The 13,591-nt window shown below is 42.5% G+C and overlaps 1 protein-coding gene across 8 annotated transcripts in view; it reads right to left on the reverse strand.

The window, feature by feature from the left end:
• The window catches only part of MYOM1 (myomesin 1), a 177,513-nt gene that overhangs the window by 140,155 nt on the left and 23,767 nt on the right, over window positions 1-13,591 (reverse strand). For 5 of the 8 annotated variants that reach the window (XR_013408196.1, XM_015121625.3, XM_015121623.3 and 2 more), the window contains exon 3: window positions 1,245-1,562. Coding sequence is in view for 7 of the 8 variants with exons in the window: in XM_015121625.3 (XP_014977111.3) it covers window positions 1,245-1,562 (318 nt within the window). In the remaining variant the exon portion in view is untranslated. Of the gene's footprint in view, window positions 1-1,244; window positions 1,563-2,108; window positions 2,192-6,163; window positions 6,617-13,591 lie in introns of those variants that run through there. The other 3 variants (XM_015121626.3, XM_002808158.4, XM_077974887.1) reach the window with 2 other exon arrangements.

Raw genomic sequence — 13,591 nt, forward strand, 5'->3', positions numbered from 1 at the left:
ACCCCCTTCTTCGAGTGACTATAGACTCACTGAGAAACTCTTCTCTAATATCAAAGACAATCAGTGAGCTTGCTGTTTAAAATTTTATCAGTAAGAGTAAAACATCTCACTCTTGCCTGCAGGATCTTAGTTGCTTCACTGAAGCAGAGAAGCAGCCTCAATTCCCACTTCTGGTGAGAAGTCCCAGATAAGGGGTTTGGGGATGCAACAGTCCACACTTATCTTAACTTTATTGTTTCCAAAGAAACAGCACCCTGGGTTCACTTTGCAGACCAGACCTGCATCTAAGCTCCACTCTTCCCAGAATCCTAAAATAGCCCCTTTTCCTCTAGTGTTTAGTCTCCTTTATTGCATTGGGTCAATAAACCTAATTTTGTCAGAATACACGTTGGTTCCTATCATTCTTTGACTGAAATAGGGCCATATTTTTATCAAATGGTCGAGCTAAAGAAACTATTTGTTGCATAAATAGTAGTTCTGAATTTAAGTATTTGTTATTAGATATTGAAAAAATATTTAATAGAATACATCTTTGCAGTAGTTCAGTCTCCTGTGACCTGTGAATTTTAAATTCTATATATCAGGTTCTCATCTAGGCAGAAACATTCTGAGTGCGAGGAAACCCGCTGTGAGTACTGAAATGATCTTTTGTGGCCCTGCTGCCGCTAAAGTAACCTGTGGCAAAATTTCCCTGCTCTTAGAAATAGCAAATTGGCAACACAAGCAAGGCTCGCCCGTGAGAACACCAAGCTCTTTGTGAAGCTAAAAGAGACAATAAAGGGAAATAGGTAGGCATGGGTCCCAGGTCTCCCAACCAAGGTCTGCCTGCACACTTGGTTGAAATGCTGGGCTGCCGTATTTAAGAAGTAACTGGGAGAGGCTGGGCACGGTGGCTCACGCCTGCAATCCTAGCACTTTGAGAGGCCCAGCCGGGTGGAACACCTGAGGTCAGGGGCTCGAAACCAGCCTGGCCAACATAGCGAAACCCCGTCTCCACTAAAATTACAAAATTAGCCGGGCGTGGTGGTGCATGCCTGTAATCCCAGCTACTCAGGAGGCTGAGGCAGGAGAATCGATCGAACCCAGGAGGCAGCAGAGGTTGCAGTGAACTCCAGCCTGGGCAACAAGAGCGAAACTCTGCCTCAGAAAACCAAGACCAAACCAATACAAAACAAGAAGTAACTGGGAGGGTGACTCAGCGCACACGCCTCTTCCCTGAGGTGGGAAGAGTGCTTCCGACATACCCATGGGAGGAGCCATAATCAAAGGCTGAGGCCGCCTTCCGACTGACGTCAGAGCTCAGGGCGTACTGTGAGGCCTGCTGCTGGAAGGAGGCGGCGGACGCCTGGCGGAAGGCCTCGGCTTCCTGGCGGTGCGCGGCGGAGGAGCGGCTGCTGTAGGCCGTGGAGCCCTGGGTGTAGATGGCCGAGCGCTTCTTCTCATGCTGGTAGTGGCTCACGGTGGTGCGGAGGTCCTTGTTGCGGTAGCTGAAATCATAGTGCTGGTGGGACCTCTGATAAAAAGGCAAAGACATCCTGTGCCCCTTGAAGGAACCGGGCCACCTGAAGGAAAACAACACTTTTTGAGTGAATTATTAAGGAACAAATTCCATAGAACAAGTCATCTAAATCAATGTGTAAAAATCAATACACTTGGCTGGGTGCCGTGGTTCATGCTTGAAATCCCAACGACGATCTCTTGAGGCCGGGAACTCAAAGTCAACCTGGCCAACACAGTGAGACCCTATCTCTACAAAAAGAAAAAAGAAAAATTTAGCCGGGTGTGGTGTGTGTGTCCGTAGTCCCAGCTACTCCGGAGGGTGAGGCAGGAGGATTGCTTGAGCCCAAGACTTCGAGGCTGCAGTGAGCTATGATTGACCCTTGCACTCAGCTTGGGTGACAGAGCAAGACCCTGTCTAAAAAAATAAAATTAAAATTAATATTCTTATCTTTTCCAAAGAGTAAACCAAAAAGGGTATGAAGTTTAGCATAACTGGATATTCAAAAAACTCTCCACTTCATAGCCCAGATGGGCTTGTCCTGTCATTGTACCTTTTTAAAAAAAATTATATCTAGGAGGTTTTCCTAGAAAAACAAAGTTTTTCTAACCTGGCTATTGTGCTTTTTCCTCAGACTCTCCACAATACATATTTCTAATTTTCTGCCATTTCATTCTTCATTTGGGACTTCATCTGGAAGAATGTGGAAGGATAGAGTCATGTGGTGTTCATTCAACAAATAATTAGCAGCACCTACTGTGCGCCTGGCACCATCCAGCCCATCAAATCCAGTAGTGAGGCTGGGAGTGGTGGCTCATGCCTGTAATCCCAGCACTTTGGGAGGCTGAGGCAGGCGAGTCACTTGAGGTCAGGAGTTGAAGACCAGCCTGGCCAACATGGCAAAACCCCGTCTCTACTAAAAATACAAAAATTAGCCTGACATGGTGGTGGGCACCTGTAGTCCCAGCTACGCCGGTGGCTGAGGCAGGAGAATCACTTGAACTCAGAGGCAGAGTTTGGAGTGAGCCGAGGTTGCGCCACTGCACTCCATACTGGACAACAGAGCAAGACTCTGTCTCAAAACAAAACAAAACAAAAAAATACAGTGGTAAACAAAACAGACAAAATGCCTGCTGTAATCACCTTGTTCAGAACCATACAGTCTACTGCAGGAGAAAGACAATAGAGAAAACAAGTCAAGTATGACATAGGTTAATATGCCAAGAACCAGAGAAAAACAAAGCAGGTAAGAGGGATGGATGCAATTTTCAACAGCCTCAGCAGGGATAGCTTCCCTAGAAAGTACATCTGAGCATGAGACTTTCTGGGGAAGAGTATTCCAGAAGGAAGACCAGAGCAAAGGCACTGAGGAATGAACATGACTATCGTGCTCCAGGAACCGCTGATTGGCCGGGGTTCTGGGGTGGGAGAGGTATAGGAGATGATGTCAGAGAGGTGAGCTGTGAGCATGGGGGATGGGCTGGTAGTGTAGGGTCATGTAGGTAGCAGTAAGGACTTCAGCTAATACTGTGAAAGGGCTGAGAAGCCATTGGAAGACTCTGAGCTGAGACTCATTCTTGCTGATGTCTGAAGATCGACTGTGGAGGGAAGAGAGTGAAAGCCAGGAGACTTATGAAAGGGCTGAGTTGTATCCTCTCAGAATTCCTAGGTTGAAGCCCTAACCTCCAGTACCTCAAAATGTGACCATATTTGGAGATAGGGTCCTTAAAGAGGAAGTTAAGTTAAAATTAGGCCATTAGGATGGGCCCTAATTCTATATGATGGTGTCTCTATAGGAAAAGAAAACCAAGACCCAAATATGTATATAACAGAGGGAAGGCCATGTGGAGACACAGGGAGAAGACAGCCATCCATGAGCCAAGAATAGACCTGAGAAGAGACCAACCCAGCTGACACCTTCATCTTGGACTTCAGCCTCCAGAGTTGTAAGGTAATAAATTTCTGTTGTTTAAGCCACCCAGTCCATGGCACTTTGCTGGCAAAAGAATACAAAGTCCACTGCAATTGTCCAGGCTAGAGGTGACAGGGGTAGCAGTGAAAGTGTGAGAGGTGGTCAAGCTCTGCACAGGTTTTGAAGTTAGAACCAATGGCATTTGCTGAAAGTTGTGAATTAGGATGTGAAAGAAAGAGATGACTCCAAGGTTTTTGCCTGAGCAATTGAAAGACAAGTTGCTATTAACTGAGATGGGGAGGAATGTGGGAAAGTATCAATTTGGGGTGGAAAAACAGGCGATTGATTTTAATGCTCTACATGTGAGACGCCTGTTAGACCTCCCAGAGGAGACATTTTAAGTGGGAGGTGGATACGTGACTCTGGAGTGCAGGGGAGAAGTCCAGGATGCAGATTTACATTTGGGAGTCAACAGCATATAGGTGGTATTGAAAGCCAAGAAAACAGATGAGCACCATTATACACGGAAAAGAAAGTCCTAAAAGAAAACAGGTGAGAACCATTATACACGGAAAAGAAAGTCCTAAAAGAAAACAGGTGAGAACCATTATACACGGAAAAGAAAGTCCTAAAAGAAAACAGGTGAGAACCATTATACACGGAAAAGAAAATTACAGGCATGGTGGCTCACGCCTGTAATCCAGCACTTTGAGAGGCCAAGGCAGGAGGATTTCCTGAGCCCAGAAGTTTGAGACCAGCTTGGGCGACATGGTGAGACCTTGTCTCTATCATAAAAATCTAAGATAAAATAAAATAAATAAAATAAAGTTCTAGAACTGAACCCTGGAGTATGCTAATCTTATATATAAGCTCTCTCAAATCTCACAAACACTTCAAGCAAAGGTATAGTCTTAAAGCAGAAAAAAAAACAACAAAAAAAACACAACTGTTTGCTCCATAAGGAACATACAGGCTTCTAGTCTCCCTACATAAAGAGGTAAGAGAGTCGATTCCCAGGGTGGCAGCTGGCATTGTGAACTTGAGCTAACAGTTCTACTGAAAGTCAAAGGGTATGTTTGTTTAGCATAGGGTGGGGAGACATCACATTGCCTTAGCATTCTTGAATAGTCTATCCACTGAAGCAGGCCTATCAGCCATGTTGACAACCCTGGATGAAGTAATAGTTTTATAAAAGCTCCACCCCCCAAGTGTTTTAATGCTGTAGAATTAGTTTTAAAGTGATCTGTTTTCTCCAAATGTCATTTTTTAAAAAATTCAAAATGAAGAATGAATCCTTCTAAACTCAGCATATTCTTTGTCAAGTTTAAAACTACTTTTTATTTAAACTATTTTAAAAGTCAGCATGTATTCCCTAGAGAAGAAAATCGAGCAAACTTCACTCCAGAAATATTTATCTTAGGGCTCATGGAAGATATCAATCTACATGGCATTTCCTAAGAGAAAAAAATAGCTACTAGCAAGCAACTTTGCTTCAACCCTTAAATAGATGGCTATTTTCTGTTACAAAATATAGAGGATAATTACCATGTATAACTAATAACTACTAGACGAAAGGGGTTAGAAAATGTTAATACAGAATTATATTAGGCAGTTATAAAGATATTAGAGAAGTTTCTGTTATGATACTACATTGTAACATGGCACATGTTATTTTAATGATTTTCAAATAAATAATAAAGAACCTTGTTATGTTATAAACTAAATTCACTCCCCAGATGATTTGAAATGCTGTTATTTTCACAAAATAAAATCTTTAAATATCTTGCCCCAATACTATTTTTTACTCTGTTTCATTTCTCCCAAATACATTTATTTTTAATAATACTTAATATTCCTCTCACATAGATAGTAGGTTACAAGTAAACGGGGTTTGACTTGAAGTCCTCCCTGCTGTTGTCACAGCCCTGACCTCTGGAACAAAGGTACAACCACCTCCTCTTCATCAAGTAAGCCCTTGAAGTTAACTAAAGCCAGGATTAGCCCCAACACATGACAGCTGGAGAAGGTTGGGAGGAAAGATGGTTTTAGTGTCTTTTGTTTCTTTAAGACCTAAATTTTCTTTCTGAAAATAATTTGAGAATTTAGGAAGAAATACAAATTCCGTAGCTGTAATTTATGATACCTTTGTGCAGTCATTAAAGGGCAAAAGCTGATGAAAACGATTCCCAGAAAAATCGCTATGTGGGGCTCTATGTTGCCTCTGAAATATTACTTAACTGTTTTGAGGCCATATCATTGTGCACGCTCACATTTACCCACATTGCATTGTCACAGCAAGATCCCTGAATTATAAACTAGTGACTTCAGAGTTAATTTTTCTTCTTTCGGTCTAATTTGTACCCAGGGAGCACTGTATGGCACACACAGGATTGAAAACACAGGGCCTCCTGTCTCTCACCCATTTCAGATTTCAACCAAACCGTGCTTGGAAGGAGCACTAAACACACGCTTGCAGTTCAATCCGAGGCAAATATGACCTCCTTACAGTTCCAGGAACAGCAGCTTAATTTCAAAAGAATACAGTGATGTGAGAGAAGAGCTGTGCCAGCCCAACTGGCACCCGGCTGTTCTGGTTTCCCTCCCTGGAGCTTCTCTTTCCTATTTCTCTGTGATTCTGACATCTCTTTGAGAAAACTGCTGAGTTCAGAAGACAGAAAGAAAGCACTTACACTGCAGTGCTGCTAAGCTCATAAGCTATCAAGTGCATTCTTCTGCTTCAGTGTCACACTTACCAGTTTCCAAAGGAGTGATGGTGGTGGAAATGTTCCGATGAGGCCGAGGAGCTGGATGAGAGAATGAAAACTCCGCCTAGGTTGAGTCCAAGAAAATGTTAAGAGGCAGGGCTAAAGACAGGACCCTGGAGGCCAGTTCAAAAATAATGCATGTGGTCAGGCAGTCGAATGTCAGGCCACACAACCAGCCTTTTATGGCCAAGAAAGCAGTTAAATATAGCAGCAGATGGGGAGGGTAGTCCCAAACCAGGAGGAGGAGAGGGGCGCGGGCAGGTAGCTGCCTCAGTAATATAATTGCATAATGCCGGTCAATGGGTCTGGCCCAATTAAACAAAATATAGGATTTTTATTTGGCAACAGGAGCTATTTTCAATGTCACTTTATCATTAGATAATGTAAAAGTGTAATGGAAAGAGTGGTTTGTGTTAACAGCTAAAAATAGGTGTAGTAATATGAGTCTCAAAATGGACTTCATGGAATTTTAATGCCAAGATATGGTTCTGGGCATGCTGTTAGTAACACACGTACAGTACATTTAAAAGATACAAAGTGAAAAAAGAACTTGAAGCTAACTAAAGGCAAAATAAGGAAGAAATGGGTTACACGTGGTGGCAATTTTTACCTGACATCACAGTCACTATTTCTCTCATTTCAGGAAAATTTACAAGGTGAGGTCCTAGCTTCAAGCCTGACTCTCTCTCTCTATATATATATATTTTTTTTTTGGGGGGGGTGGGGGATGGAGCCTCGCCCTGTCGCCCAGGCTGGAGTGCAGTGGCGCGATCTCGGCTCACTGCAAGCTCTGCCTCCCAGGTTCAAGCCACTCTCCTGCCTCAGCCTCCCGAGTAGCTGGGACTACAGGTGCCCGCCACCACGCCCGGCTAATTTTTTGTATTTTTAGTAGAGACGGGTTTTACCGTGTTAGCCAGGATGGTCTCAATCTCCTGACCTCGTGATCCACCTGCCTCAGCCTCCCAAAGTGCTGGATTACAGGCGTGAGCCACCGCACCTGGCCAGGCCTGAATATTTGATTCCCTGTTCATTAACTAAAGCCTTTTGAGATGCAACTCAGTGTTTCATCCTTCCTAACTCAGAGTAGGGTCAGTCCATCTAATAAGAGATTCCCTTTCTTCGTTCTTTAAATGGTGTGACCAATGAAGAGGAGGTATAACCCAGTAGTGAGAGCCTGTGTTGATTCAGACCAGATCTAGATCCCCACTATACTGATAGCACTTAGTAGCCATGTAATCTCTAGCAATTTATTTCTCCTTCCTAAGCTTCAGGTTTTTTGTCTATAAAATGGGGATAATAATATCCAAATTATAGGATTGCTGTCGTGATTAAATGTGATACTGCAGACACAGCACTTGACCTAGTGACAGTTACATAATACAGACTCAGTAAATATCAGCTATTATTACTGACACCAATAATATAAAAACTCATTGTTAGATTATATGTATGCAGTAGGTTGGTATTTTGATCTATTGGCCTTATGTTCTGACAGTGATGTTACATCAACTGAATAAAGGTTACTTGTGTCTATCAAAATTGTTTTTCTTTTTGATACAGGGTCTCACTCTGTTGCCCAAGCTGGAGTGCAGTGGTGCAGTCTTGGCTCACTGCAACCTCTGCCACCCAGGCTCAAGCAATTCTCCCACCTCAGCCTCCCGAGTAGCTACAGGTGCATGCCACCAAACCCGGCTAATTTTTTTTTTTTTTTTAACTTTTGGTAGAAATGGAGTTTCAGCATGTTGCCCAGGCTGGTCTCAAACTCCTGGATTCCAGTAATCCACCTGCCTCAGTCTCCCAAAGTGCTGGAATTACAGGTGTGAGCTACTGCACCCAGCCTCTATCAAGATATTGAACAGACTCAATATTATAGTATACTTCATCATGACTTTCTTGATGATCACTACAGTTAACACTGTTCAGGACCTATCCAGTGCCAGACATTGGGATAGGCAGTTTATATACATGATCCCACTGACTTCTTATCATACCTTGCAAAGTACAGCTCCATTACCTCGTTGAGGAAAGCAAGGCTTCTAGAAGGGAAGGCATTTGCCAAAGATCACACAGCTGGTAGATGACAAAAACGCAACTTCATTCAGAGATATTTGATTCCAAATGCTGTGTACTTGTAGTCATGTATTGCTATCTCCTCCAGTGTACTTTGCTGGTAAGAAACTAGATATTTTGAAATGGCCCTTCAAGTGCAATATGGGTCTTCACTTGTAATAGAGGGTTAGCTTCTGAGCTACTCAAAGTATGTAAAAGAATCTATTCCACCTAGTTCTGATCCAGTTACCTGTGAAATTCAGCCTGGAATTTCTTCATATACATACATCTGCTATTAGTGAGCATGTGGACATTTTAGCTATCTGGAAGCTATAGGCGAGTTTTCCAAGTGTTATGTTCCCCAAGCATCCATTTGTTCTCTAAACATCCAATACAGAATGCAGTGATTCTTCTCAAGTCTTATCCACCAGCCATTAGAATGATTCCTGGTGAGCCGTTTCTCTAGAGAATATTGGTAAATTGCCCCAAATCTTCTAAAAGCAGAAAAGAGGAAAAATAAACAAAAATAGGAGATATAAGTCCTCCTAATAATAGCTAATATTTAATGACTATTTGCTATATGCCAGGATGTAACACTGTTTTACAAGATCTTATTTGATTATCATATACATGAATATCATGAAAACATTTTATGGATTAAGAAACTGAGATTTACAGCCAGACATGGTGGCTTACACCTGTAATCCCAGCACTTTGGGAGGTCAAGGCAGGCAGATTGCTTGAACTCAGGAGTTCGAGACCATCCTGGGCAACATGGTGAAACCCCATCTCTACAAAAAGTACAAACATTAGCCAGGTGTTGTGGCATGTGCCTGTAGTCCCACCTACTCGGGAGGCTGAGGTGGGAGAATTGCTTGAGCCTGGGGAGGTCGAGGTTGCAGTGAGCCAAGATCATACCACTGCACTCCAGCCTGAGCAACAGAGCGAGAGACCTTGTCTCAAAAAGAAACAAACAAACAAAAATTGAGATTCAGAGAGATTAGCATCCTTAAAGTCACACAACCAGAATGTGACAGAGGATGGAACCCAGCACTGTTCCACACAGAGCATAGCCTCCTATATATCACACTGTGCTGCCTCTCAACCATTTAACTGTGTGTGTATGCCTGTTTGTGTGTATGTGTGTATGTGTGTGTGTGCACAAACACACAGTTATGTTGATAGAGAGTACCATGTGCCAGTACTGTCCATTAGAAGGAAGAACTGTTACAGAAGAAGAGTTCCATTTATGTTTCTTATGTAACAGACAATAATTTATCAGGTCAGAATGTACTGGCTACAAGTATCAATACATTTAAATATTTACTGAACTTTCATCCTTGTTAAAAATACAAAAATGGGAAAAGTCCACACACACTATGGAAAAACTAAAATATTATCATTGATTCATTGATACTCAGGATCCCTGTGAAAGCCAGAGTTTATTCCAAACAAATATAAAATAAGTTTAGACAAAAGAAGCATGAGCTAGACCCAGGAGAATCTCCTAAGTGATCTTTCTGCTGTGGTATCATCTAGATTCAGGTTTTTCTAACAGCAAATTTATCTGAATTACAACTAGCTACATAATAAATTACATATGGTGATGTACTGGATAATAAAACTAAAGAAGAAAAACTTGGGCTCATATGAATCAATTATTGTAACTTAGTTATGATTCCTTTACAGATGTGGACTCTAGTCAATTACTCTTACTCATTATACACTTACAGATTTGTAATTATCCTGAAAACTTAATGGAATGCTAACCAGTGGTTAATTTCAAATTTCCCAGAAAACCATCTAATGTAAAAAACACTTTTTAAAAAGTATATAAGCCTAGAAACTTCAGAAAATATTTGCTTCCAGAATTATAGCCAGTTTTCAAAAACAGTTTTAAAGTAGATACATTCTCTCTTCCAACTAACTATAAATGCATTAATATTTTTATAAGTGTGAAGTGATGAGTTTAACTAACAATAGTGTATCCTAAAAGCCAAAATAAATGTATGAATTGTATTTAGCCACCTATCAATTTTCCAGCTCATTTTTGTTTTATAGACTAGGTAGTTAGCACAAATCTATACACGAGCGAATAAACAAAAGAAATAGTCTTCATTAATTAAATATAATGGAAACAAACAAAAATTAAACTCCAACTGAAATGAAGAACATTTTTTCTTAACTTGCTGGTTTTAGTTAACAAATAAAACTCATGCATCAATAATATACAAAAAGGCCCACATTTACTCAAGTCAGTTGATAAAGCATTTATTGAAAACCTGTAAGATATCAGGCATTGTACTATGTCCTAGTATACAAAAGTAACTAATTCATGCCCTCAAAGTAGCCACTAAAGTGATGGATTAGAGCCCTTTGTCTTTGTTGGGTAGACAAAAATTACTTAAGACTATTTATGTTACAGTGTGATAGGTGAATGATGAAATGATGGACACAGCACAGAGGAGTATGTGATTAGTTTTTATAGCTGTACAAAGCAAACACAAAAAGAATCCCTCTCCTTTAAAAGATAGGGATTAGCCAGTGTGGTGGCTCACACCTGTAATCCCAGCACTTTGGGAGGCCGAGGCCGGTGGATCACTTGAGATCAGGAGTTTGAGATGAGCCTGGCCAACATGGTGAAACCTCATCTCTACTAAAAATATAAAAATTAGCTGGGTGTGGTGGTGCGCACCTGTAATCCCAGCTACTCTGGGAAGCTGAGGAGGGAGAATTGCTTGAGCCCAGGAGTCGGAGGCTGCAGTGAGCTGAGATGGCGCTCCAGCCTGGGTGACAGAGCAAGACTCCGTCTCAAAAAAAGAAAAAGAAAAAGAAAAAAGAATAAAGGGATAAAGGGATTAAGGGAGCAAATCTACTGTGCAAAGCATTATGCTACATATGGGGAAGCAAAAATGACTGACACTGGCCCCAGAAACAGGGATTTCCAAATTCTAAGCAATATTTCTTCAATGGAGATGCTTTCCACGGAAGGAAAGGCTTAAATAAATTGTTCAGTGAGCTCTTTTGAAAGCTGTAAATTTGCTGTATCCTTCCTACCTCAGTGTTGCCTAATTTATAGGCAACACTAAAATAGAAAGACACCATATTTGGCATCTAGTCCTGTTGTTTATTAACTTTGAAAAATCATTTCACCTCTCTGAAGCTCCATTTGCTCATCTGTAAACTAAAGGGCTTTGAGCCAGATGATCACTAAGGTGCTTTCCAGCTCTAATAACCTGTGCTATCAATCCACAAAGTAACTGTTCTATTCTTGCTTTGCTCATAAGCAGATTAGCAGCATTCTGTGCGGAGCAATTTGTGGGAAGAATAAAACAAAGCCTCCTTGATCCAAAAATTCTGCTTCTACCTGCTGGCTCACATCTGAAATACTCCTCCCTGAGAGTGTCATTTTATGACTTTAATCCCTACTATGCTGAAAATAATCCAGAAAGATATTTCAGTATGTTATTGTTTCTTTTAAGTCTTTGTGTGTGATGAGTGGGGGAGATGGAGGGAAGCAGAGCCAGTGGTGAGTGTGGGAGTGGCTGGAGGGTGGGGCCTAGGACTCTTATCAGAAGCCAAATTTCATCTAGCTATTAAATGAACTAGATCTAAACTAGGTGAACTAAAACTAAAATTAGTTTTGTTTTGTTTTGTTTTTGAGACACAGGCTTGCCCTGTCGCCCAGGCTGGAGTGCAATGGCACAATCTCAGCTCACTGCAACCTCCGCTTCCCAGGTTCAAGAGATTCTCCTGCCTCAGCCTCCGAGTAGCTGGGACTACAGGAGCCTGCCTTGACACCCGGCTAATTTTTGTATTTTTAGTGGGTTTTGCCATGTTTGCCAGGTTGGCCTCAAACTTCTGACCTCAAGCCTCCCTCAGCCTCCCAAAGTTCTGGGATTACAGGCATGAGCTACTGCGCCTGACATAAAATTAGATCTAAATCTAAAATTAGATCTAGTTTGAATGTTGAGTGTATCTGGGCAATGGCAAAATTAAGGCCAGTGCAGTTGACATCTTGCATCAGAATCCACAGACTGTGAGGGGCCCCTGTGAGCTCCCTTCCCAGTTGTGGATGGGGGAAGAAGTGCTGGGTTAAGCCCAGCCCTGGAGGAGGGCATGCCTGCCATGGTGCAGAACTGGTAGTAGGCAAGTGGTGGGACAGGACCCAAGCCTTAGTCAGATCTTTGCCTATTACCCTGTCCTCTAGACTAGACTCCAAGCCATTAGGAAGCACAAACATAATTCCACAGTGGTCTTGGTTTTTGTGAAATGCTCCACTCATGGTTATGTAAATGGAATTATTATTATTATTTTTTGTTGTTTGGTTATTTGTTGTTGTTGTTGTTGTTTGAGATGGAGACTCACTCTGTCTGCCCAGGCTTGGGTGCAGCAGTATAATCTCAGCTCACTGCAACCTCCACCTCTTGGGTTCAAGCAATTCTCTGCCTCAGTGTCCTGAATAGCTGGGATTGCAGGCGCCCGCCACCACGCCTGGCTAATTTTTTTTTTTGTATTTTTAGTAGAGACAAGGTTACACCATCTTGGCCAAGTTGGTATTGAACTCCTGACCTTGTGATCCACTCACCTCGGCCTTCCAAAGTGCTGGGATTACAGGCGTGAGCCACCGTGCCTGGCCTATTATTATTATTATTATTATTATTATTTTGAGACGGAGTCTCGCTTTGTCACCCAGGCTGGAGTGCAGTGGCACTATCTCGGCTCACTGCAAGCTCCGCCTCTCAGGTTCACGCCATTCTGCCTCAGCCTCTCAAGTAGCTGGGTCTACAGGCGCCCACCACCACACCCAGCTAATTTTTTTTGTATTTTTAGTAGAGGCGGGGTTTCGCCGTGTTAGCCAGGATGGCCTCCATCTCCTGACCTTGTGATCCTCCCGCCTCGGCCTGCCAGAGTGCTGGGATTATGGGCGTGAGCCACCGCGCCCGGCCTGGGATTACTTTTTATTCTTCATTAGTCGCCCATATTCTCTCTTCTCAATTCCTTCCTGCATCAAAGAAGTTCATTTTGCCCATCTGAACCTTCTTCCCCTGTTCACAGGAGGAGGGAAGCCCTTTATTTGTTAAGGTGCACCTGGCCCTTGAATTGTTAGATAATTGAGTAGAAGCTGATAACATACTTCCCTATAAACCAAAGGCGGGGGATAGCAAGTGGCCTTTGTTGAAGCTCCCAATACAGAGGGGGAGGAGTGATCTTGGCCTCTTCCAGAGCCCCAGACCCCAGAACAAAGGCTTGGCACCTCTCTCCCTAGACTACCCTTTATGGAGGTGAAGGAGAGCAGAGTCAGGATGAATGGGCAGCGTCTTAAATGCCGAACATGTCCAGAGTCCAGCCTTAGCCACATTTAGT

This window comes from Macaca mulatta, chromosome 18 (genome assembly GCF_049350105.2).
Source record: "Macaca mulatta isolate MMU2019108-1 chromosome 18, T2T-MMU8v2.0, whole genome shotgun sequence".
NCBI lineage: Eukaryota > Metazoa > Chordata > Mammalia > Primates > Cercopithecidae > Macaca > Macaca mulatta.